This window comes from Rana temporaria, chromosome 2 (assembly GCF_905171775.1).
Source record: "Rana temporaria chromosome 2, aRanTem1.1, whole genome shotgun sequence".
NCBI lineage: Eukaryota > Metazoa > Chordata > Amphibia > Anura > Ranidae > Rana > Rana temporaria.
The window spans coordinates 397617503-397644550 of record NC_053490.1 but is presented as its reverse complement, the minus strand read 5'-3'; the positions used below and the strand labels follow the sequence as shown (position 1 = coordinate 397644550).

Here is a 27048-nt window from a genome sequence, read left to right as displayed (position 1 = left end):
TCCTTTAACTTACGTAGACTCTATATTAATTTACAGGCTACCCATGACAATGTAGGTTCCCGGGTGGTTGTGGCACTGGACACGGCTAAGGCATTTGACTCCGTGGAGTTGGAGGTACTTGTGGCGCTGCCTAGAGAGATACGGCTTCGGTCCCAGGTTCTGTAAATGGGTTCAGCTGCTTTATCTGGCTCCCGCAGCCAGAGTGCTGGCGAATGGGTGGCCGTCTCCAATGTTTAACCTCAGAAGAGGTACGAGACAGGGCTGCCCGCTCTCCCCACTTTTGTATGCTCTTGCCTCGGAACCCTTGGCCGTGTCCATCCGCGCGAACACTGAGATTGTGGGCCTGCAGATGGGTCCCTTAGTAGAAAAAATCAGCCTATAGGCGGATGATACACTACTCTATCTGGCTGATTCAGGCCCCTCCCTTCAGACTGCACTCCGGTTGATCGAACGGTTCGGAACGTTCCCTGGGCTTAAGACCAACTGCGGAAAATCGCAAATTCTACCTGTTGATAGCTTTCTGCCACCTGAGCCCCTGTCTGGTACTCAACTACAGAGGACAGACATTACTAAATACCTGGAAATGCACATCACAAGGAGTCCAGCCGACTATATTGCCCTTAACATAGAGCCCCTATTCTCGTTGGTCAGATCCAAAATTCAAAACTGGGCCTGTTTACCCTTGGGGTTATGGGGTCCTGTGAACCTTATTAAAATGGTCCTCCTCCCAAAAATGTTATATGTTCTATGGCACTCCCCAAAATACCTACCACTGAAATACTTTAAATTACTTGAAGCCCTCCTCAAGCCCTTTGTGTGGGGCAACAACGGGCACAAACTAGCTTGGCAAGCCCTAAAAAATTTGACGACATTGGGTGGCACTGCTCTGCTGGATTTTAACCTATATTACATCGCAGCACAGCTTTCCCAATTATACCATATTGACAAAACAGACAGTGCACGGTTTCTACTATTGCTCTGCCCACGGAAGGCCCAGGTCACGGGAGATGCGCTTTACGCAATATCAGCAGGGTCTGGGAGTATCGAACAGGTGGGAGACATGAAGTCCTTGTTGTACCATTACAGGAGGGTTTGGGATATCGCGTCCACTAAGCTAGGAATACCGCAGCACAATGATTATACACCACTGTGGCATAACAGGGGACTACAGGAGTTCGTACATATCCAGGGATCTGAGTAATGGGCAGCACAGGGTGTCTATTACTTACATCACATACTCTCAGCTGGAAACCTCAAAACCTACCAAATGCTTAAAGAGGAATTCTCATTACCCGACCATATGCTCTTTAGGTTTTTCTAGGTCAGACACGCAGCCCAGGCGCAATTCTCTCAGAACTATCCACAACCTACCCCACACCCTGTTATGTCCATAGTCAAACATATAGACCCCCGCGGACTGATCTCCGCGTTTTACAATATGTCCTCTACCCCCATTTCCACAAATAGCTTTTGCCTTAAAACCACGCTGGGAGAGGGAGGTAGGCCCCATGGATGATGAGCAGTGGGAGGAAGCATTGGCGACCTGTAAAACGGTGTCCCCCAGGCTCTCGGACAGGCTCTCACAAATCTTCATAACACATAGGAGCTACCTTACTTCCATTCGGGTGGCTAGATACAAACACGATCAGTCAGCCCTGTGTACGAAGTGTGGTCAAGAAACGGGCACCTTTTTTCATTTGATTTGGGCTTGTCCAAAAATCCAAGACCTTTGGAAACAAATTGTAACTTTTTTGCATGATGATATGGGCTCCCCTGTCACCCTAGACCCCAAGCAAGGTTTGCTTGGCATATTCCCTGAGATGGACAAATACACCAAAATATTCGTCCATGAATCCCTGTTTTCAGCCAGAAAAGTCATAGCTAGGAAGTGGATGAGTCCGACGCCTCCTGGTTACTCAGAGTGGATGGCGGAGGTAAATGCCTCATTGCCTTATAAGAAATGCATGTATATCAATAGAGGCTGCCCAGCCAAATATAACAAAGTCTGGGACCGCTGGTTGGGTGACTCAGAGACCTGTGGATGAAACGCAGACCTTTTCATAGGTAGCTGGGTTATGCTCGCTGTTTCTCGCTTTTACTTTATCTCGGACACTGCCTATCTGTGACCACATGATTGTACTTGGCTATGGTTCATTTTAAGTGACTTACTGTACCTGTTTGATATGTTATGCCTTCCTTGCGTATTGATACTGTAACCTATGTATGTTGAACCACTTGCTGACCATGTTTGCATTTTCTTCTCAAACACCTTGTTGAATGTAAAAAAAGCTGGGTCCAGCTAGCTACCAAATTGGCGTATAACACGCACCCTAACTTTAAGAGGGAAGTTTTAGGAAAAAAAACTTTCCACAGCCCCCTGCGTATAACACGCAGGCACAGTTTACCCTCTATTTTCAGGGTAAAAAAGTGAGTGTTATATGCCAATAAATACAGTAATTCATGAGTTGTCTATATAGCTGTTGACATCCCAATCAATATTCAAGCCATATTGAACCAGAAGGGTCTCTATTATGCATAAGATCATAATGTCGAGAGACATTATGCTTGGGATACCCTTTGCGGATGTTGGTTTAATGGAGCCTAGTCTGATTAACCAGTGAAATCTCTTTGGCATCAATTCAACTCGCCGTGTTTGGAGGAGTAGGAGTGCTGCCTATGACCCAAAGAACACCATCACCACTGTCCAACATCGGGGTGGAAATATTATGCTATTGGGGTGTTTTTTTCTAAGGGGACGGGACAACTTCACAGCATCAAAGGGACAATAGACGGGCCATGTACCATCAAACCTTGGGTGGGAACTTCCTTCCCTCAGCCAGGGCAATGAAAATGGGTCATGGATGGGTATTCCAGCATGACAATGACTAAAAACACACGGCCAAGGCAAGAATTTAGTGGCTCAAGAAGAAGCACATAAAGGTCCTGGAGTGGCCTAGCCAATCTTCAGACCTTAAACCCATAGAAAATATGTGAAGGGAGCTGAAGGTTTGATTTGTCCAATGTCAGCCTCGAAACCTTAAGGACTTGGAGATGATCTGCAAAGAGGAGTGGTACAAAATCCCTCCTGAGATGTGGGCAAACCTGATGGACATATACAACACATGTCTGACCTCTGATGGCCAACAAGGGTTTTACCAAGTCATGTCTTATTTCACTCATTAAAATGCAGATCAATTTATACATTTTTTGAAATGTTTTTTTTTGTCTCTCACTGTAAAATAAACCTACCATTAAAATTATAGACTGGTTATTTATTTTTCAGTGGGAAAACATGCAAAATCAGCAGGTGATCAAATGTATTTTCCCTCACTGTAGTAAATAAGACACCTTTTGGATATTGGCATTGTCAGTCTGGTGAGAGGGTCGTGTTAAATGCAGATTTAGATTGGCTTGACTGACAAATTGAAGATGAACTCCAGCTAACACTTTAGTTGCAGTAGACTTTCCTTTTTTGCTAAAGGTTTACATGTATAAAAGCTGACTATTGTAAGCACCCCTGGTTAGGGTAGCCCTTTGACCTATAACCACTGGTCCTGATTATTCTCTTTTTATCATTAACTATAATTGCCTTATTGCTAGCTGACTCCCTTGACCACACCCAAACTTTGTGCACAGGGAGCAGCATATACAAACTTGACACAAATCTGGCTGATTCCAATACACTATTCAGTTTTATTTTGGGCTAATACAGTAAAATACAAAAGAAGGGCATTACTAATAATTTACCACCAATAAGGGGTACTAGTTCAAATGATAAGTTTCCTTTCCATATGCACTTTACCAATTATGACACATTTTTAGCTCACATAATGTCACCTAGACAACCCCCTTATAATTCCAGACAGAGCATCTCATGACACATACGTAAGTTCCTCATTTCGGGTTTCGATTTCAACACACACCTACTGATTACATAACAATATACTTATTTACTGTTAAGAAAAAGAATACTCTTAAAGTAGCAGTCCAGTCTTAAATCGCAAAACACAGTATGACCCTTTCACCCCTGTTAGTGTTTATTGGTTTGTGCCAACCCTCTATATGCTACCTTGTCTGGACAGCTTGGTCTGTTAAAGTAAGTTGAGAAAAAAACACTTGTTGGCCGTATCACCAGGTGAAAATAAAGGGGTAAAAAATAAAATAAAAAATGCAGCTACCACATCTAAGAATTTGTAAGGTGCAATTGAACACATTTTTGTTTTTGAATTTATTACTGCTTTATGCGTTTTTTTTTTTTTTTTTTTCAAAGTAATGTGTTTGTACTATTTTCATTTTTAAAACATTGTGCCGTAGTTCCTAAAGCATGAGTTTGAACTGTACCAAGTAGCCATATAATATATTTGTACTTCATTTTTGTAGACTGTTTAACTACTTGCCTACCAGGGCTATTTATTTAATTTTTCACATTCATGTAAAATGTGCCTTTTTTTTTTTTCCTAGAGAATATATATATATATATATATATATATATATATATATATATATATATATATATATATATATATATATATATATATATATATATATATATATATATATATATATATATATATATATATATATTTTTTTTTAAAGCCAAGGCCCCGGAGAATAAAGTGCTGGCTGTTGCAGTTGTTTTTTTTTGTTTGTTTTTTCACACAATATTTGCGTAGCTGTTTATCAAAAGCATATTTTTTGGAACAAATATACTCAAGTACACAAGCACAATATAATAACTATTTTCTTTTTTAAAATAAGATGTTGCATTGAGTATCAAACCTGTTTATTTAAAATTGCGCACACCTGTAAAATGGTAAAATGTTGCCCATGGACAATTTTATTTAAGTCTAGGTTATCAGTTTAGAGTTAAACCCGAGCTATGTCAGGAGAATAAATGTTCTCTGACGTTCGCAATGATAACTCACATGTATGTTGCAATTGTTGTTTACTTATTGCGTGCCAGACCTACACGCACATTGACATTTGTTTGCAAGTATGGGGGGGGAATGTTTTTCATAAAAAAAAAAATTATTTCCTTACTCTTTGGAGACATCAGGGGTCTACCAGATATTTAGTTATTGGCTGGAACGGCCAGGGAAAGACCGCTTTAAAGCTGGAAGTGATTGTTTCCTTGTAAGTTCTGGCTTAGTTTGTCGCAAGAGATTGAAAAATGGATGATCCTCAATCTCTTCTGTGGGCAGCTGACGTTACCGCTTCCAATAAAAAGATATATAAAAAATTATTTATACAGTATCTCACAAAAGTGAGTACACTGCTCAAATTTTTGTAAATATTTGATTATATCTTTTCCTGTGGCAACACTGAATAAATGACACTTTGCTACAATATAAAGTAGTGAGTGTACACCTTGTATAGCGGTGTCAATTTGCTGTCCCCTCAAAATAACTCGACACACACAGCAATTAATGTCTAAACCTCTGGCAACAAAAGTGAGTACACCCCTAAGTGAAGATGTCCAAATTGGACCCAAAGTGTCAATATTTTGTGTGGCCACCATTATTTTAAGGAGACAGAACATTTCACACTGTTATACAAGCTGTAACACTCTACTTTACATTGTAGCAAAGTGTAATTTCTGCAGCGTTGTCACATGAAAAGCTATAATAAAATATTTACAAAAATGTGAAGTGTGTGTGTGTGTGTATATAGATATATTCGCTGGGCAGCAGGCGATTTAAATGTTCCCTGCTTCAAGAATAACATTCTTGGGCGTGAAGTGGTTCACAAATTTAAGAAATTCTATATTAGGCCTCCTTTACACAGATTACTGGGGGCAGTTGGTCTGCAGTTTTAACCATTGTGGCACATTTTTATACGACATATCATGTTTTGTAAGGCAATACCAATGCCTTACAAAACCCATTCAAGTGGATGGTATTCCTATTCAGAATCCCTGAATACCTGCTCTACCACCCTCTTAAAAGCGATGGTGGATCCACGATTGTTGCTTGTTCAATACAATACATCACATAGAATTCTAACAAAGTAAAAGCGACTTTCCATCACCTCCAATGTATTTTTCAACTCCTAGATTGAAAGCTCTAATGAGCAGGGCCCTCTGATTCCTATTGTATTGTAATGGTCCTGTCTGCCCTCATGTTGTAAAGCGCTGCGCAAACTGTTGGTGCTTTATAAAACTTGTTTAAAGCGGTTGTAAACCGCATATATAATTTTTTTTTTTTTTTTTTTACCTGCAAGGCAAAATGCATAATCAGCTAGTATGCACCGCATAATAGCTGATTATGAAATACTTACCTCAAAACGAGGTGAACAACCCTTACCTGGTTCACGCCGAGCGAGATGTCATCTTGCTCCGGCGTGTCTTCCAGGTATCGCCGCTCCAGCGCTGTGATTGGCTGGAGCGGCGATGACGTCACTCCCGCGCATGCGCGCGGGAGATTTAAAATCGGCAGGGTCCGGCGGCTGCCGGATCTTCCGCCGTGGATCCCCCCTGCGCATGCGCCGCCCGCATTGCGAGGGGAATATCTCCTAAACCGTACAGGTTTAGGAGATATTCTTTTTACCTACAGGTAAGCCTTGTTATAGGCTTACCTGTAGGTAAAAGTGCAAATTTTAAGGTTTACAACCGCTTTAAAGCGGTGGTTCCCCCTAAAACAAATTTCTAACAATACATTCGTAAGACCCGTTACACTGCGAGTAGGCTGGCTTTTGTTTTTTAGTACATACCTCAATCTCGCCGTTTCGTCCCTTGGCGGTGGGCGTTCCTAGTTGATTGACGTTTCTCCGACGGGCGCTTACTGCGCGTCACGACTTTCCGACAGAAGCCGAACGTCATTGCGCAGGCGCCGTATAGAGTCGGCTCTATACGGCGCCTGCGCAGCGACGTTCGGCTTCTTTCGGAAAGTCGTGACGTCACGTATGTGCCCGTCGGAGAAATGTCAATCAACTAGGAACGCCCACCGCCAAGGGACGAAACAGCGAGATCGAGGTATGTACTAAAAAACAACAAAAGTCAGCCTACCCGCAGTGTAACGGGTCTTACGAATGTATTGTTAGAAATTTGTTTTAGGGGGAACCACCGCTTTAATAATACCAATGTTCCTTTTTATTTTTGACACGTTTACTCATATCTGTGTAATGTAATTTGTCTGACATATTTTGCAATGTTCATTTTAGGTTTTTATTGAAGGATGGTCAGCTTTGGCTTTGTGCACCCCAAGCAAAACAGATTTGGAAGTGCTTGGCTGAAAACGCAGTTTACCTTTGTGACCGTGAAGCCTGTTTCAAGTGGTACTCCAAGCTCATGGGCGATGAGCCAGATTTGGACCCAGATATCAATAAAGATTTCTTTGAAAACAACGTGCTACAGCTGGATCCATCTCTCCTAACAGAAAATGGCATGAAGTGCTTTGAGCGTTTTTTTAAAGCTGTTAACTGTCGTGAAGGAAAACTTGTAGCAAAACGCAGAGCCTACATGATGGATGATTTAGAGCTTATAGGGCTTGATTATCTCTGGAGGGTAAGTGCTCTTTCCCCCCCTTAATTTTTGATCAAGGCATCTATATCAAATGTAAATATAAAATATGAATTGCAACACATTGTTGTAAGTTGGATGCTTTGTACCAAGTTTTAGTGTTTACGCTGAACTCTGACCTTTCCATTTTGCACAGTAGTTCAGGCTTCTCTTCTGTGCTGAAATTGTTTACTCTGCTTTCACTGCAAGCTTCTGCGTGTGTATTAGAAGCTGCAGCAAATCAGATAGCGCCCACTTCACTTTTGATTTATGAGGGGGTGAAAGAAGAACCAGGAAAAAGAAAATATATAAGTAGAATATACTTCAAATGATTGTAAAGTCTCGTCTCCCCCCCCCCCCTATAAAAAAAACAAACATGTTATACTTGCCACCTCTGTTTCGGTTGGTTTTCACAGAGCAGCCTGGATCCTCCTCTTCTTAGGTGCCTCTTTGCTGCTTCTGGCCCCTCCCTCCTGTCCAGTGCCCCCTCAGCAAGCAGCTTGCTATGGGGGCACCCAAGCTGAGTCACACCTGTGTCCCATAGGACACGGAGTCCCGCCCCCTCTCTCCCCTCATTGGCTAGCTGACTTTGACAGCAGCAGGAGCAAATGGCACCGCTCTGTATCTCAGCCAATCAGGAAGTAGAATCTCGGATGGCTGCGACATTCGTGGACATTGCTGGACAGAGAGGGACCTCGGGTAAGTATTAGGGGATGCTGGGGCAGCTGCTGCACACAGGCTTTCTATCTTATGCATAGAATGCATTAAGATAAAAAAAACCTTCTGCCTTTACAACCACTTTCAGCTTTAAATGAGTTTTGAAAGCTTGTAAGCAAAGTGATGATTAGAAACGATGTTTAAAGAATTGTTCTTTCTATGGTTAGTTTTTTTGATGGTTGCTAGCAACTAGTCTGATAATTTTGGAGAGAAATCATGGCTATTGCCTGTCAAATGAGGTTCCAATTTAGCCAATGCCTACCATATTCATTACAAAAAATGGAGTCGCGCTAAAAAAAGGGCTTGAATGTGTCTTAGTGATAAGACATGTGAGAAAAAATTATATATATAAAAAAAGCAAGTGCTAAATATCTGAATATTAAGATGGAACAAATATATCTATAATGTCCAGATGAAAGAAAAAACTTTCTTACAAAGTCTTTTATAAATAAAGATGAAAAAAAGTCCAAAATAAGTAAATAATGTGAACGTATTCAGTCTTTATAGTGTTGGGATGACACACAACCGCAATAGATGAATAAAGTAGAGAGCCACCACCAAACAAAAATACTGACCCTTACCAAAAAGGGATCCCTAAAAGGGATCCGATAATGCAGGGAGTAACACAATCCAATGGCTATATGGGAACGTCCCTCCTGATGTAAACGGGGTCCTCAGTAATCACTGATAGTGATACAGAACATCCAAAGAAAAAAATAATATACTAACATAGTGTAAATCCGTGATAGAACAATCCAAACACAGAGGGCAGCACCCAGTGATTGATTGACAGACAGTTGTGGTAAATGGAAGGATAACCACCACCAACGCACACACTGACCCTTACCAGAGCCTATGATCCCAAATAGGGGATCAGACAATGCGGGGAATGATGTAATCCAGCACAGACAACCAGAGCGTCCTTGATATTATGGTTTGAGGGTCACCAATGGAATGGCAGAGTGTCCATAAAACAAGGAAAACTCATTGTGTAATACCGCAATAAATTTTAATAAAAAGATGAAGGGATGCACTTACATTCATGTAGAAAATAACAGCATAAAAACATATACAGCCGGCCAGCAAAGCAGAACGTGGATTCGTCCTCAGCGTGCGGTGACGTCAGAACGTCGCCTCCCGACGTTTCGTCTGAAAGACTTCATCCCGTGATCAAGTCTCTTTCAGACGAAACGTCAGGAGGCGACGTTCTGACCTCACCGCACGCTGAGGACGAATCCACGTTCTGCTACGCCGGCCGGCTGTATGTGTTTTTATGCTGTTATTTTCTACTTAAATGTAAGTGCATCCCTTCATCTTTTTATTAAAATTTATTGCGGTATTACAGGATGAGTTTTTCTTGTTTTATGGACACTCTGCCATTCCATTGGTGACCCTTGAGGACCATAACATCAAGGACGCTCTGGTTGTCTGTGCTGGATTACATCATTCCCCGCATTGTCTGATCCCCATTTGGGATCATAGGCTCTGGTAAGGTTCAGTGTGTGCGTTGGTGGTGGTTATCCTTCTATTTACCACAACTGTCCGTCAATCAATAACTCGGTGCTGCTCTCTGTGTTTGGATTGTTCTATCACGGATTTACACTATGTTAGTATATTATTTTTTTCTTTGGATGTTCTGTATCACCATCAGTGATTACTGAGGACCCCGTTTACATCAGGAGGGACGTTCCCATATAGCCATTGGATTGTGTTACTCCCTGCATTATCGGATCCCTTTTAGGGATCGCAGACTCTGGTAAGGGTCAGTATTTTTGTTTGGTGGTGGCTCTCTACTTTATTCATCTATTGCGGTTGTGTGTCATCCCAACACTATAAAGACTGAATACGTTCACATTATTTACTTATTTTGGACTTTTTTTCATCTTTATTTATCAAAGACTTTGTAAGAAAGATTTTTCTTTTCATCTGGACATTATAGATATATTTGTTCCATCTTAATATTCACAGATATTTTGCACTTGCTTTTTTTATATATATAATTTTTTCTCACATGTCTTATCACGAAGACACATTCAATCCCTTTTTTTTAGCGCAACTCCATTTTTTGTCTTGTATCATTTATGTTGTATAACATTTTTGAGTCGCTGCTTAATTTTATTTATTTTCTATGTGGTATGCGCAGTATTCTTTTTCTCTACCATATTCATTGCCTACCTCAAAAAAACTAAGACCCCTTTCACATTGAGGCGTTTTTCATGCGGTACAGCGCTAAATATAGCGCTGCTATACCGCATGAAAAAATCATGCCCTGCAGGCTTCAATGTGAAAGCCCGAAGGCTTTCACACTGAAGCGGTGCAGTAGCAGGACCGCTCCAAAAGTCCTGCTAGCCGCATCTTTGGAGCGGTATAGGAGCGGGGTGTTTACCGCTCCTATACCTCGCCTTCCCATTGAAATCAATGGGAAACCGCGGTAATACCGCCCGCAATGTGTGCGGTATTGACCCTTTTTCGACCGCTAGCGGGGGTTAAAACCTCACCGCTAGCGCCCGAATATCACGGTAAATACGACAGTATAGCGGCTCTAAAAATAGCGCGGGTATACCGTCACCGCACCTCCGCTGCCAATGTGAAAGCGGCCTAAAGTAGTTGCAGAGCAGACAGGGCAACATCCTCAACTAACGCAACTTGGCCCCGGTTCACACAGTGCAGGAAACCCACAGTTCATGCAAGTTTTCCGCACTGCTTTCAAAACACATTGTCTTGTGATCTGCAGAGGGTGTCAGTGCATTGTTAACCACTTCAGCCCTGAAAAATTTGGCTGCTTAATGACCAGGCTGCTTTTTGCGATACGGTATTGCGTTGCTTTAACTGACAATTGCGCGGTCGTGCGGCGCTGTGCCCAAACAAAATGTACGTATTTTTTGTGGTGGTATTTGAGGTATTTTATTAGGTATCATTGAGTCGTTTTTTTTTTGCCTATTGTATCCATAAACTGAGTGGCTGTACCTGGCGCTGGGTGTGCCTTTTACTACAATAATAATTTTATGGGCTTTAAAATTGCTGTATGTACCCAGCCTAAAAATGTTGCAGTATGGGGATTAAATGAGAAATAAAGTAGAATCTGTAACAAAGCATTGCTGATCTCTTATGTAAATCTGGTGTTTGTTGATTGCTGTGACCATTGCACTTGGCCAACAATTATGAAATTGGGTAATTTGGAAAATAAGCTCTTTCTGGTACCTTGCTTCTGCTAACACTTCCGAGATACAGAGAACCAAAAACTCCTCTTGACGTGTAGAAAGTTATTTAAAAGCATTGTGTTTAACCTCTTATTATTGTTATATAGGTTGTAATTCAGGGTAGCGATGACATTGCAAGCCGAGCAATAGATCTTTTAAAAGAAATCTACACCAACCTCGGACCCAGGTTACAAGTAAATCAGGTAAGAATTATTGGAACGACTTGTATTGATCTTAAAAATGCAGTAATGCGTGATTTTCTTTCTTGAAACATCATAACAAAGGAATTTGCTGGAGATAGATCTCTATCTATCTATTTTTTTTTTTTTGGCGTTCTCTATATTGTCAAAAGTATTGGGATGCCTGCCTTTTATAAGCATATTGACTTTAATGGCATCCCAGTCTTGGTCCCTAGGGTTTATTATAGTGTTGGCCCACCCCTTTGTAGCTATAACTGCTTTAATTCTTCTGGGAAGGCTGTCCACAAGATTTAGGAGTGTGTCTATGGGAATATTTCACCATTTTTTTCAGGAGCGCATTTGTGAGGTCAGGCACTGATGTGGACGAGAAGGCCTGGCTCGCAGTCTCCACTCCAATTCATCCCAAAGGTATTCTATCAGGTTGTGGTCAGGACTCCTCTGTGCAGGCTAGTCCAGTTCCTCACCCCAAACGTGCTCATCCATGTCTTTAAGGACCTTGCTTTGTCATGTTGGAATAGGAAGGGACCATCCCCGAACTGTTCCCACAAAGTTGGAAGCATGGAATTGTCCAAAATGTCTTGGTACGCCAATGTCTTAAGAGTTCCCTTCACTGGAACGAAGGGGCCAACCCCACACCACAACCCCCCCCCCCCCCCAATCCACCAAATTATTTGAACCAGTGCACAAAATAAGGTCCATAAAGACATGGATGAGTGAGTTTGGGGTGGAGGAACTTGACTGGCCTGCACAGGGTCCTGACCCTCCACCCAAATTTTGGGATGAATTAGAGCAGACTGTGCAGGCCAGTCATGTTCTTCAACCCCCGAACTTGCTCATTTATGTCTTTATGGACCTGGCTTTGTGCACTGGTCCAAATCATTTGGTGGAGGGGGGATTATGGGTGTGGTGCTGTTTTTCAGGGGTTGGAGTTGGTTCCTTAGTTCCAGTGAAGGGAACTCTTAAGGCGTCGGCATACCAAGACATTTTCATGCTCCCATTTTTGTGGGAAGTTTGGGGATGGCCCCTCCCTGTTCCAACATCACTGCACACAAAACACTATACTTGGCTATTCTGAAGCTGCCCTCGTCTAGTCGCGTGATTGGGTCCCTGTGCCTACTTCAGTGGAGAGGAGGGACAGCTGACAATGGTGTTAGAGCCTGGGCGATAGTCACCCATAGACTTTATTTTATGAGACAGCCAGAGTGACTTCAGAATAGGTAATCATAGCCCCCCCCCCCCCTTTTTTTTTCTTTTACAGGGTATTTACAGGGATTGGATTAGAGGGATTAATACACTAAAATGACTCTGGTAGGAATGAAAAGTGATTGGTCAGCTCTACAGCTGCCAAGGACGCTTTCTTTGGAAAGCTGACAAACTTCTCGTAGAAGAGTGTACATGCCACTGGGAGTATATGTGGCAATAAAAAAAAACGAATCAACCGCTTTCTCCTTTTACCTTATGTCTTCTGTTTTCACGTTTTAATCAGATTTTTTTTTATAAATGATCATTCATTTGTTTGGTTTAAAGTTTAGTATTGAGTGGTATCTGATTTTATTTATTTTTCACGTTCTGTTTTTTAGGTGGAGATACATGAAGACTTCATTCAATCCTGCTTTGATCGTTTAAAAGCTTCATATGACACATTGTGTGTTTTGGACGGTGACAAAGACAGTATTAATTGTGCAAGACAAGAAGCAATACGAATGGTCAGGGTGCTGACTGTCCTGAAAGAATATATAAATGAATGTGATAGCGACTACCATGAAGAGAGGACAATTCTTCCAATGTCTAGGTGTGCCCTTTACTCGCTGCCAGTAACTAGGGTTTTGCAATAAAAGTAAATTCCATACCTTGGCATGCAATACAGAACACTGGCATGATTTTCATACACCTTGGGTTATAGGATGGTACCTTCATGAGCTTGGACACAGGCAAAGCTTTTGGGGTTTCTTTCCCCTCTAACCCTACTTCACAGTTAAGTTGAAATTCCCTTTATCATAGTCATACAGTGCATGACAGAGGCCTAATATTCATAGACCTTGGGATGTCCCAAGCAGTGAGTGAGAAAGGTAGGCAACAATAAGGAAAATGGAACGGTGCCAACAGGTCGAACAATAACAAGGGTCTACGGATCCAACTTGGAGTGCTGCTGCAAGACCCTTGTGGCCTAAAGCTGCATCCACAGAGAATTGGACGTCCACCTGGTAGAACTTTGAAAAGGTATGAACACAAGACCGCGTGACAGCCTTACAAACTGGCCAACAGAGACTTTTGATGTCATAATTCCCAGGAAACTCCTACCGTCCTGATGGAGTGAGCACGTATTGATGCAGGAGCTATAGTCTTTGAGCTTTTGAGATGCGTTGTCCTATCCATCTACATTGGTGGATCTTAAAGTAGGATATCCCCTGTGTGGTCCTCGGGTTAGACCAAATATGCAGTCAGTCTTCCTGATGGAAGCTGTAGATTTTAGATACTCTACTCTGTTGGCTCTAACCATATCAAGGTAGTTGAGCAATCTCTGATTGCTTAGGAGCGGGACACAAAGAAGGAAAACCATGTCTTTGTTGAGGTGGAAGGCTTGACACTTTGGGAGGAAAGGAGTTTCCTTGCCACAAGATTAATTTAACTTTGTAAAGATCGAGGAATGGCTCTTTGCAAGAGATGGGTGATAGCCACCAAGAAAGCCACTTTGCAAGAGAGCTCCTCCAAGGGAAGTTCCCTGATGAATTTAAAAGGTGGTTTGTGCAGGGAAGAGAGAACCAAATTGAGGTCCCACAAAAGCACAAGGTGCTGTAACGTTGGTTTGGTTGCAAAAACTTTTAATCAAAAGGGTTTTTCTAAGGGAAAGCTAAGCTTTTTGTGTTAATATGGACAAGGCAAAACCTGTCCCTTAGAAGTACTTCTGTCCCCAGGCTCCTTCAGGAAAAAAAGTCAGCAGCTACAAATACTGTAGCTGCTGACTTTTAATATGACACTTATCAGGTCATGAATCCAGCGGTGTCTTCACCCTGGCCGAATTTTCCTTCGGCTCTCGGGTGCTGCTGCTGCCATTTCTTGCAAGGGTGCCCTACTGCACATGTGCGAAGCATGCTGCTCTTTGTGAATGGTCATGGCTTCGATAGCCATGCTATTTAAAAACAGAGTCTGAGAAGCAGGATGGAGCCCAGATACAGCATGGTCTGACCTGTTTGAAAGGCCAGGGCTCGTCTTCTAAGAAGTCTGAGTATGTCAGTGTACTAGGTTCTTCTGGGCAAGTTTGGTGCAATGAGAATCACTGGTTTCATCTCTTGCACCAGTGAAAGGGCACACAGTCTAAATTCAACCCAGGGGGTTATCAGAATATCCAATGCAAGTTCTGGAGGATCATTGGGCATGGGCACAAACAGGTAACTTATTGAATCTGGAGGCTAGGCTATCTATGCCTGTAGTACCCTATCTTGCACACATCAGGTTGAAAATGTCTTGGTTAAAGGCCCTGAAAGCTGAGGTGATCTGCCTTCCAGATGTCCATTCCTGGGATGTGGATCGCTGGACGGTGCTTCTCGCTCCATAAGGTGATCAGGCTTGCTTCCTTCAAGGCTGTATGAAAAGTGAATACCCTGCGCTGCCTATAGTGCGGTAATGGTAGCTGCTAACACAGCTTATTCAAAAAAGCAAAAGTGACAAAAAGATATGTAAGTGTAGCGCTTAGAGTGATATGTTAAATATCAAAATACCATGATATATGTAAATAATTACACAAAAGATAAATAAATGTGAAACATGAATAAACAGTCTGTGCAACCCTTTGGGAAAAGGGAAAAACCAATGGATGGATAATACAATGTACTTAATGTGATATCCAGTGAAAACCAAAATCCAACAAAACTTAATATTCAAAATAATTAATATTGTTGAAGTTCATTATCTCCACATTTCATTCACGTGAGTGAGGGAAGAAGATGCGTGACTTCTAAAACGATAAAATCCCACCACCGATAAAAGTGCAGGCTTACCAGAACTTATTGACCGCTAGTGGCATATGCCAAGAGAGGTCAATCAAGGCTTACTATGACGGATGTCAGAAAACGATCCTTAGCCGGGAATTGTAGACCCAATTGGATGATGTATCCGTAGATGGAATAGGTCCCCAGGGACAGACGGGAAACTGCACCAGTGCAGTTTCCCGTCTGTCCCTGGGGACCTATTCCATCTACGGATACATCATCCAATTGGGTCTACAATTCCCGGCTAAGGATCGTTTTCTGACATCCGTCATAGTAAGCCTTGATTGACCTCTCTTGGCATATGCCACTAGCGGTCAATAAGTTCTGGTAAGCCTGCACTTTTATCGGTGGTGGGATTTTATCGTTTTAGAAGTCACGCATCTTCTTCCCTCACTCACGTGAATGAAATGTGGAGATAATGAACTTCAACAATATTAATTATTTTGAATATTAAGTTTTGTTGGATTTTGGTTTTCACTGGATATCACATTAAGTACATTGTATTATCCATCCATTGGTTTTTCCCTTTTCCCAAAGGGTTGCACAGACTGTTTATTCATGTTTCACATTTATTTATCTTTTGTGTAATTATTTACATATATCATGGTATTTTGATATTTAACATATCACTCTAAGCGCTACACTTACATATCTTCAAGGCTGTATGACTCCTTGATTGATATAGGCCACAGTCCCTAAATGAGGAGCCATTTTTTCTTCTCTGAACTCATTGTCTTTGTAAAGGAGTACAGCGAAATCTGTGTCATCTGTCCTATAGCAAAGCATTGTGGCAAACGGGAGTACCTTGTAAAAGGCTCTAGGTGATTTTGAGGGTAGACAGTGTGACCTGTGGTGTGATGCCGCATATACTCAGACTAAGCTCAGAATGGTGACATTTTCAGCGCCAAGTTTGAAAAGTTTAACGCTGTAAAAGTGACAGTTTTATACAAGTTTCTTGATATTTTGAACTTCAAAAAATACTATTAAGGATACATGTTGATAGGGGTCAAAATAAGTAAGGTATTATGTCTTGTTATGGGGCTACAGTAACAGTACAATAAACAGCATGATGATGGCCATACCCCTGAAGGGTTCCATAGAAATGGACCATGGCTCTGGACCTGTGTAGCACTCTTGGGCTTAACTGCATGTTTTCCCAAGTGGAAAGGTGAGTGCCCATGCAGTATCCAGTGCCCAAAGCGGCATTCTTGGCCAGCTTTGTGGTGTGGGGTCTGGGTATAGCTTCCAAGGGTTTACCGCTGTTGCTGGGACAGGGTCACCTGAAGCAAAGTACAACTATTGCTATCATTTGCAGAGCAGGCAGAAAATTTGTGTTTATTAGGGACTAGGTCAGATTCCTGATTGACAAAGTGCAGCATTTCCTGCTTCTGCATAGCCTGCTGCTGAAAAGGTCAGACTGCAATCGGCTGCTATTTTACGGTCCTAATATATAATATATAGATTTTTGTTCTGCTATTGAAATATCCTAATGTATGTTGTGTTTTTTTTTTTTCAGGGCTTTCCGGGGGAAGCACATTACCCTGGTTGTGCGATTTCCAAATCAAGGCAGACAGGTGGAGGATTTGGATATTTGGTCTCACACAAATGACACAATAGGTTCAGTTCGTCGCTGCATACTGAACCGTATCAAAGCCAACAGCGCACATACAAAGGTTGAACTGTTTATTGGTGGAGAGCTTATAGATCCTTCTGAAGACAGAAAACTAATTGGCCAGCTAAATTTGAAAGATAAAACGGTGAGTTTCTCAGTTTTGCCTTTTTTCTTTACATTTTTAACCTAAACATGTCAACTTCTGTTTATTCTTTTGTTTTTTACCATTCTGTCTTAATAGCTCATTTTCTTTAGTGAAAAGGACAAATGATCCGTAGATTCAGAGTATTGGGCAGAGTCAATCGGTGTTCACTCTAGTTGACCTCATTAAAAAAATCTGCTGAGATATTCTAGTAATGTTTCTTATGATATCATTAGAGTTATTTGCATGCTTTGAACATGGCCATTGACCAAGGAACGAGTAATAGATTGAGAAAACTTTTCCCTTTTTTATTTGGAACAACTAAGAAATCCCATGTTTAGAAATAAACGTATCCTCTCATCTGTCCCTCCTATATGATCCCTTATTAAGAATCCTTAATACATCCAGCAAAAAAAAAAAAAAAAAAAATGCGTAGAAATGTTACCTTCTGGGGTAGTAGCACCTTTTGTTTATAGAAATTTTACCTTGCCTGAACTTTAAACCTTTAAAAGCATGATGAACTAGACCAGTGATGGTGAACCTTGGCACCCCAGATGTTTTGGAACTACATTTTCCAGGATGCTCAACTACACTGCAGAGTGCATGAGCATCATGTGAAATGTAGTTCCAAAACATCTGGAGTGCCAAGGTTCGCCATCACTGAGCTAGACTTAACTGTTATGTGACAATAAGATATTAACAGGGCTTCTCAAACCTTCATAATTTCCACATTTAAGCTACCTGTAACTGAAGTTCTATGCTTACAGTGCACTTTAGCATCCCTTCCATTTCTGAGAGGGATGCAAACATACCCAGCAATTGCTGTCTGCACACAAAGGAAGCAATGCAGAGAGAACAGCAGACTTAACACAAGTAAATGGTGCAGCAGCCACATATCAGGAATATTAAATGCTGGGGTAACACATTCTTGAATTGTGTCTATAGTGCATTATGTTTATTACTGTTTATTGCTTGAATGTTTTCCAGCTAATTACAGCCAAGCTAACACAAATAAGCGCAAACATGCCTTCAAGTCCTGACAGTTCTTCAGATTCCTCAACTGGCTCTCCTGGCAATCATGGAAACCACTACAGTGATGGTCCTAATCCTGAAGTTGAAAGCTGCCTGCCTGGAGTGGTTTGTATATTCTTGTTCTCAGATCATAATAAAATCAAATGGTTTGACAGTGTGAAATATTTTTACTTTTATTTGTTGGCAAAAAAAGCGCCTGAAAAGCTCAAGAAAAAATGCTTCCCTTTTAAAATCAATGAATGTGTTTGCACTAAGTCGCCATGCTTCTGTTGCAGTTTGCAGCATTTTTGAAGCCTTTTTACAGTGATAAAAAAACTTCACCAAAAATGCACCTCCCCATTGAAAGCAATGGAAAACACAGTAAAAACATACCCGTAATGTGCTTTTGGTGTTTTTTTTGTGTCCCATGCTCTTTAAACATCTGCACAAATCGCATCACAAATGTTTTTGCAGCAGATAAGTGCGAAAGCTGTCCAACTGCTCAAGTAGACATGTGATTGTTTCTGAAAGCACTGTATTGTGTTTGATAATGCTTTCTTTAATAATTAGGGACAAGAGGACTTATTTGCTAACTTTTCCCTTACTCTTTTTATAGATAATGTCATTACATCACCGATATATCTCCTTCCTTTGGCAAGTTGCAGACTTGGGCAGCAACCTAAATATGCCCCCGCTACGTGATGGGGCACGTGTGCTGATGAAACTTATGCCACCAGGTAATCCATTATTTAAGCACCTAAATACTGCCAGACCATTTTTAAGTTTAGTGCTGCCACACTTTGAATGACAATTAGTTATGCAACACTGTTTCCAAATCAAATTGTTATCATTTTTATTGAGACAGATGGCTTTCTTTTGGTGGTATTTAATCACCACAGTTTTTTTTACTTTAAAAGCAAACAAATACCAAGAATTAAAAATAATTTAGGTCAAAATGTATTTTGCTACAATTCTTTAGTAAAAAAAAAAAAAAAAAAGCAAAAAACCAGTGTATATTATTTAGCGTGAAAGTCCACAAACTGTTATATACAGTAGATTTAAAAATTGATCAGTCATGATGCCTATCTCTTCATGAGGCCCTACAATTCCAGAACAGTACAAACGCCTCTCTCCTCCCCAAATGACCTCTTTTTGGAAAGTACAAGGTATTTAGTAAGGGGCATGGTGAGTTTTTTTGGAAAATGAAATTTAAAAAAAAAATTCACAAAGTTGTCATTTTAACAAGTTCTTTCTCACACATAGCATAGGCATGCTTATAATTACACCCCAAAACACATTCTGCTATGTCTCCTGAGTTTGGGATACCACACGTGAGAGACTTGATGGCCTAGGTGGCCATTTATGAAGCAGTGAAAACATTTCACTGCTTCATTCTCCGGCATTCTTAGAAGAGACCGTTCTCCACTGGATGCCAGTTTATGAAGCTTTGTAGATTGCCTTTCCTTTGGAGGAGTAAAGCAATCTACAAACTTTTCCAACAGTGGAGATCTGCCCTGGATACTGAAATCTCGTGAGACTTTACAGGTACCAGAAATTCACAGAAACGCTGATATGTCAGTTTATTAAGCAGTGATAAATTATCACTGCTCAGTTCATGGACAGATGGCATGGTTAATGCTAATAAAAATGAGTCCCCCTACATAATATAAATATTTTTTATATATACATATATAACACATACACACACACACAGTTACTCTCTTGGGGGGGTCTGATCGAGACGGAATGAACTTCCTTCTTCCTCCTCATATCCCCCAGGAATTCCCTCTTCACACCCCGATTCTCCACCTCTGAGCTGGTGAATCTGGGAATGTGAATTCTGACTCGGTCGCCAGTGAAGTGCTAAGTTTGCAGCTTCATAAACTGGCCACTTCTGTGTCAGTCAATGAGGATTCTCAGTGTGCAGAGATCGGCGGGAGAACATGTTCAAACGTGTTCTCCCCCAATTAGTTTCGTAAACTGTTTATGGACTGTGATCAGTCGCAATCCACTGCTTCATAAACAGACACCTAGATGCATACAGGGCCCCAAAATTCAAGGCGCACCTTTGGACTTTCAATGAGCATAAATTACACACCTGATTTTTGAACAGCTGTCACATTTTTGAAGGCTAAAGAGTACCAGAACAGTGGGAATGACCACATTTAAAAAAAAAAGCCAACACCACAGCATAGGCATACTTAGAATTGCAATCCAAAACACATTCTGCTGCTGCTTCTGACTATGGAGTGACTTTTTCACTGTCTGGTCTGCTTACCGGACATTGTATCTTTTGTACCAGAGGTAAAACGGGTTTGTTAACCCACATGTCTTAATATAATCTGCTTGGTTTCTTAAGGATATGTCCCCGTGTGTGTGTTGTATAAAAAAAAGCTGTATATACCATATCTTTGATCAGTGGTCAGGTGATACGCCACATCTCTCCTTGTCTGACAGATGCAGTGGGAGGAACCGAGATTCCCCCGCTGTCATCAGTCTGAAGGAGGGGGAGAGAACCAAAAAGATGTGGAGCGTCATGTGACCGCTGATCAGAGGTATATACGTGTTTTTTGTTTTATACAAAACACGCACACTGGGGAACATATCCTTAGAAGACCGAGCAGGTGGTGTAAGAGGAGAGACAGCAGTGCTGCGGACGACGGAGGCACGCAAACTGACCAAGGTGTCAGGGCTCAGGCGCCATGATTATTGTGGGTCATTTACGGAGGGGGATGGCAGGATCAGCCAGGTTTTTTAGGTGTTACAGGGGTCCAAATGACACGGCACAAAGACTGTGTCATATAACATGCTTAAAATGAGTAGGATCCACTTTCTTTCTTTTTTTTTGGAGTTAAAATACGCTTTAATTCTGGGTCCCGCAATAAGCAGCTTCTTCACACTGAAGGTTGGCCGCTTTTCATGGGTGCCATTCAGAGAATGACTGGCATTTGCTGGATAAATGCAAAGAGCTCTCTGAACTGATGAGGTGGAGAGCAAGTCAGTGATGTGAAAATGTGTTACATGAGAACTCATTATTCTTTTGAATATAATAAATCCATTCACTTTTGGTACACTTTATTGTTTGTTGAAGCATACATGGTCAGAAATGTGAACAGGGCCTTATAATCAAGCTGTAAAACATAATCTATACATAAGTCTCACTTGACTAAGTCCCAATATAAGTCTCCTTTCCTCCCCCATGTAACTATTTTACCCAACATTTTTTTACATGGAGCCCTACGAGCATTCAATATTATTTTTTACTGTTAAAATGAGTAGTGAGTTGGCCGGTCATCACTTACTACCTTGCTGCCTTTATCACAGTTTTGTAGCATAACACAGTAAGGTCAAATTCAAGTGATAGCCTAGTGGACAGCCTATATCGTTCATGTTAAATTATGAATCATGATATACTTCTACATGCAAGATCTCTGCAAGCTTACATTTTACCTGCCAACATTAAAGTCTTTATACGGAACTACAGCTGCTTTTGTGTCTGTAGATTGTATTTTTTGTAATCAGTACCACTGTACTTGCATACATTTCATGTGTTCCTTTTATTTATGTATTTTACAAATTAGCGATTTCTATACTTTATTTCAGACAATACTATAGTAGAGAAACTTCGAGCAATTTGTTTAGATCATGCTAAACTTGGAGAAAGTAGCTTGAGTTCATCCTTAGATTCGTTATTTTTTGGCCAATCGGCATCTCAAGTTTTATATCTGACAGAGGTTAGTGATTGTTTAATACGGGCTTGTTTCATGTGTGAGATGTGCATTTCTCTAGTCAGTCTTCCACAATATACACACGTGTCTGTTTTCTAGGTTGTTTATGCCTTGTTGATGCCTGCCAATGCTCCCCTGGGAGAAGATGCAAGTGATTTTCAGTACAACTTTCTCAAAAGTGGTGGTTTGCCTCTTGTGTTGAGCATGCTTACTCGGAATAACTTCCTGCCAAATGCCGATATGGAAACAAGAAGAAGTGCTTATCTTAATGCACTGAAAGTTGCCAAATTGCTGCTTACTGCGATTGGGTATGGCCATGTCCGGGCTGTTGCTGAGGCTTGTCAGCCAGTGGAAGGATCAAATCCTGTCTCACCGGTAAGTTAACTATTTGAGGTAATTCATACTTTCTCTTGATTAGCTTATAATAGGTCTAGGTTTATATATATAATTATATATATATATATATATATATATATATATATATATATATATATATATATATATATATATATATATATATATATATATATATATATATATATATATATATATACACACACACATATATACACACACATTATATTATATATATGTGTGTGTATAAAAAATGTGTGTGTATGATATATACACACTCATTACATTTTTTTTATTATATATCCATTATAAGGTTTACATTCTTAGACCAATGCTTAATGCAGCAGCTTTCAGGTGATTGAACACTGGTAAAGCTTTAAGGACAGCCCTTATATAACTCCTTCCACTCCCAGCAAACCTTGGCTCTTTGCTCATATCCTTGGGTGAATGGAAATCTACTTTGAGGGAAGCAAAACGTTTTTTCCTTTTAACAGTTCTAGAAAGTTGGTCCGCTGCTACATAGCTTGTGTGACTCCCTTCTTGCAGCTTTCTAAATCGGTTGACTCCTTGATTGAAATTTGGTAGATTGTTTCCAGACTCCACCAGGTAGAAGAAGGTGGCCAGCCCAGCCTTTAATTTTGCTTTGGGCAATGGATCCTGCATTTGTCGCTTATCTAGGCACTTAGTGCAAAACAATGAGTTGGCTACAGGCTGCTATACAGGTTCAGGTCCATGGTCCATCTGATGATGTAACCCTGTCCCTGAAAAGCCCTTGGTAGGAGCAGGAAGTTCTGGGGCTTTATCCATCACTGCACCATGGAGGATCCTAGGCACCAAGTAAATGACTCTGCTCCATGAGACCTGAGCCTCCAAAATTGGGAGCAATGCCTTCCTCTCAATGAGCAGTGTCAGTATACATATTTTCCAGCACACCACCGATCTTCAAATGGCGTCCAAAGGTTTAATTAAGGAATCCTCACATAACAGCAGAGAAGTGCAATGTTTTGGACTCCTTCGCCAGGCATGTGTTTTTTAGTAGAGCAGAGTCATTTAAACATCCACCCTCACCCTCTGACGTATTGTGACATCATAGCTTCTGCCAGAAACGTTATAGTCAACATAAACACACATAAGCAGTTGCCATCAATATGCTACCATCATGCAAGAATAAGTGTCAGGAATGCAACAGTCAAAACCTTATCGCACCATACATAAAAAAAAATGTAATATCTATATTTGGCATGAGTGTATAGACAACACATGTCCTTTAAACAAAAATTACCAAATCGTGTCCAAACCTAGCCATGTGTGATCTTCTGGTACAGTAATACCTTGGATTATGAGCATAATCCTTTCCAGAAGAATTCTTGTAAGCCAAAGCACTCGTATAACAAAGCAAGTTTCCCCATAGGAATCAATGGTAACTGATGATTTGTTCCAGTGTCACGGCTAGTGTATGCAGTACCGCATGAGACCAGGGGTGGGCGCATGAGATACTCTGGAAGTGTTTCCAGCGCCACCCCCGCCACCTCTGGCCACATAAGGTACACACATCGGTGTCCAATGTTAATTCCTTTCTATAGTCTGAATGAGAACAGCACAAAAAGCACTCCCTTGTGGACACCACTCGCCTTCTGTCAATGACCTATACATCAGATAGGTCACATAGGCATAGAATCCACAGGGCTCATAACCGCATAAGCGTAGAGGTGTCTCCAGAGTATTTTCCTTCCAAACTCAAGAAAAAAAGAACAGAATCGCACATACCATTAAAATCTCACGTTTCTTAGAACCTGCAAATAAAGCTACTCTCAAATAGACTTTAAGCAAAGTGCAATCAGTAATTGGCAATAATTCCCTCTAGTTCCAGATTTTGCATTACTCTGTATGCATTAACATCACTTCTGACTTCGATGGGGGTGGAGGTAATGTAATAAATAGGGTCATTGCGTCTCATCAATCTGGCAGTGTGTGACAACCAGACTTTGTGTTCAACTCGCCCCATACCCCTGACCAGTAAAAACAAGACTTGTCTTTGCATGGGGGATTTTGAACCCAGTGCTGATAGTGAGAAATGTTTCCATCTCCTGATGACTTAGAAATGTGCTCACAATGGAATGGATAGCAACTGAGATTTGAACCGTCTATGGACAGCTTAAATTTAACTTGGTAAATGTTTAGGCCTCCCCTGATGCTGCTTTTGGTCACAAGGTGCTTCAGGCTGCAGTTTGATTTGTAAAATCTATTTTTTGGAATACAGGACATAGCCATCCTCCACTCTGTGGACCTCACTATGATTACAAAAGAGCTGAGGCTTGCTGGGAAACTAATTTTGTTGGATACAGGTCCCCTACCCTCTTATGTAGTGCCTATTTTTGCTTGCTACAAAACTGATGCTTGCTGGGAATGGGAGGGGTGAATTATGGGCTGTTCTTACAACTTGTTTGCAAGTGTCCAGTCATCTGAAGGCACCTGTGCTCCAAGAAAAAAAGTTATAAAATCCTATTTCTCTTTCGTTCATAGACGGACACAGCCTTCATTGACCTTAGGGTTATGCTTCTTCCTACCAGGAGATTTAGGCAGAATTCTACAGCACTTAAGGGGTAAAAACTTTCCTTCATGCCGCTCCTCCCAGGGGGCGTGGCTCCCCCAGGCATAACCCACACCCTGCTTTAGCAGCCTCAGTTTGTTTTCTGCCTAACGACAGGAGGTCAAGGCTCTCTCTGGAGTTCCTGGACTCTGGAGTTTTTTTCTTGCGATTTTTCTCGCTTTTATTATTTTGTTCCTGCATTTTTGAATCCTGCGATTCTTCTATCAACAGCCGACTGGGTGACAGGCTGGGTCCTCGACCCTTGTAGTCCCCCCATGTTCGGCCTTCGAACGTGTGCCGGCCCTCAGCTCAGCTTTGGGACGTCCACGACAGGCCCTGTTGCTCCAGGGGCGGCCGGGGAACTTCGGTTCTAGGGCACACATATGACCGGTCTCTATGGCTTTGTCACAGTGTGTCTGGCCGACAGCCATGCCGTTTACGGACGTTGGTTCTGTCTGGGATACCTCCAGCCGGGTAGTCGCAGGACAGGTAAGTAGTGGCCCCTTACTCAGGTAAGTGGTCTGGCTGATGTTTTCCCTGGGGAGGTCGACTGAGGGTCCGCCCTGCTTTCCTCTCTCCCCTTCCTCTCCCTCCTTCCCCTGACTGGGTAGTGGCTGTGAAGGGGGGCCTCCTGGGTTTTCTTTATTACCACCGGAGCCCGTGTGTTGTTGGGGGACTGTGTTGTTACTCTGGGGGGTGCTGCTGTGTTCTATGAGGTAATTTTTACCTCAGATGGTGGCCATCTTGGAAATCTCCTTGGTAACGCTGTGATTCTTTTCTGAGGTGACAGACAAAGCACTGCAAGTGCTGCTGTGTTCTATGAGGTAATTTTTACCTCAGATGGTGGCCATCTTGGAAATCTCCTTGGTAACGATGTGATTCTTCCCTGAGATGACTCATCACAGCCTCTGGTCTCTGCTACCAGTTTTAGTGCTGTTACAGTTTTAGGCTGTGAAACACTGTGAATCTTCCATGAGGTGAAGACACATCAAAGCCAGCACATCAAAGCACACCTCAGGTTTTTCAGCTCCCTCTGCAGCTGGGTGGGGTGGTGAATACCGGGGGCCCCCATGCTCTGCAATAGCAGCAAGGAGGTGACCAGTGGGTTTTTTGTCCTGCCTTGCAGGGTGGGTGACTCAGCGCTGACACTATGGAACTCAAGCTATGCCTGAGTTAACCCTTACCGCCCCTCCCCCTGCCACATCTGTTATGTTGGCTGTCCTGGGTTTCTTACCAGGTTTGAAGCAGCTAGTGCCCGGATGGGGGGTAAAAAAGCGCCCCCTCCCTGAAGCCTGCTTCTGGGGATGACACAGAATCGCTGTTTTTTTCTGGTTCTTTTATGTCAGAGGCTGCGGGTTTTAACCCTTATGGATAGTGAGGATGACTCTGCTGCAGTCAGTTGCTGGCAAGAATTTGTTGGAGCTCTTGTTTCTGCGTTGCGTGAGACTCTAAAAATTGTGGATGTGGCGGAGACACCTCCGTGTCAGTACCAGCAGACTACCACGCACCGCTGAAGGATTTCCTTGTGTTCCTTATTTGGACAATATGTTATACAGGAATGGGATGCACCGCAAAAAGTTTGTCAAAAAACTTTGCAACCCGTTACCCCCTTGAGGGGGGCTTTTAAAAAAAAAAAAAAAAAAAAAAAAAAGTAGGTCTCTCCTCCGCCAGTGGATCCCCCTGTGTCCAGACTGCGCATGGCCACTACGTTGCCTGTGGAAGGGGCTCCTGCATTTCAGGATCCCGCTGATAGGAGAGTGGAGGCCGTGGCCCGCTCCCTATTCACGGTGGTGGGTTCGGCGGTGAGGCCGGCTCTGGCCAGGGCCCTGGTCAGGCCCCGACTAAAAGGGCGAAGTTCCTGCTGCAGGAGCTGGAAGAAGGACCTCTAAGGTGGCCTTGGGGATGGCCGTTAAGGGTGAATGGTCCTTTTGGGTCTTCCCTGACTGGCATCATTGAGGATGCCACGGGTGGTAAGCGCATGCTGTTCCCATAGTCTGGGAAGGGCTAGGG

The 27048-nt window shown here is 42.0% G+C and overlaps 1 protein-coding gene across 1 annotated transcript in view; it reads left to right on the top strand.

The window, feature by feature from the left end:
* USP9X (ubiquitin specific peptidase 9 X-linked) overlaps positions 1 to 27048 on the top strand; it is a 316211-nt gene that overhangs the window by 158668 nt on the left and 130495 nt on the right. The window contains 8 exon segments of the mRNA XM_040338099.1: positions 7159 to 7501; positions 11520 to 11615; positions 13193 to 13404; positions 17118 to 17358; positions 18343 to 18492; positions 18983 to 19103; positions 21970 to 22100; positions 22194 to 22469. Of these exon segments, the coding sequence (XP_040194033.1) occupies positions 7159 to 7501; positions 11520 to 11615; positions 13193 to 13404; positions 17118 to 17358; positions 18343 to 18492; positions 18983 to 19103; positions 21970 to 22100; positions 22194 to 22469 (1570 nt within the window).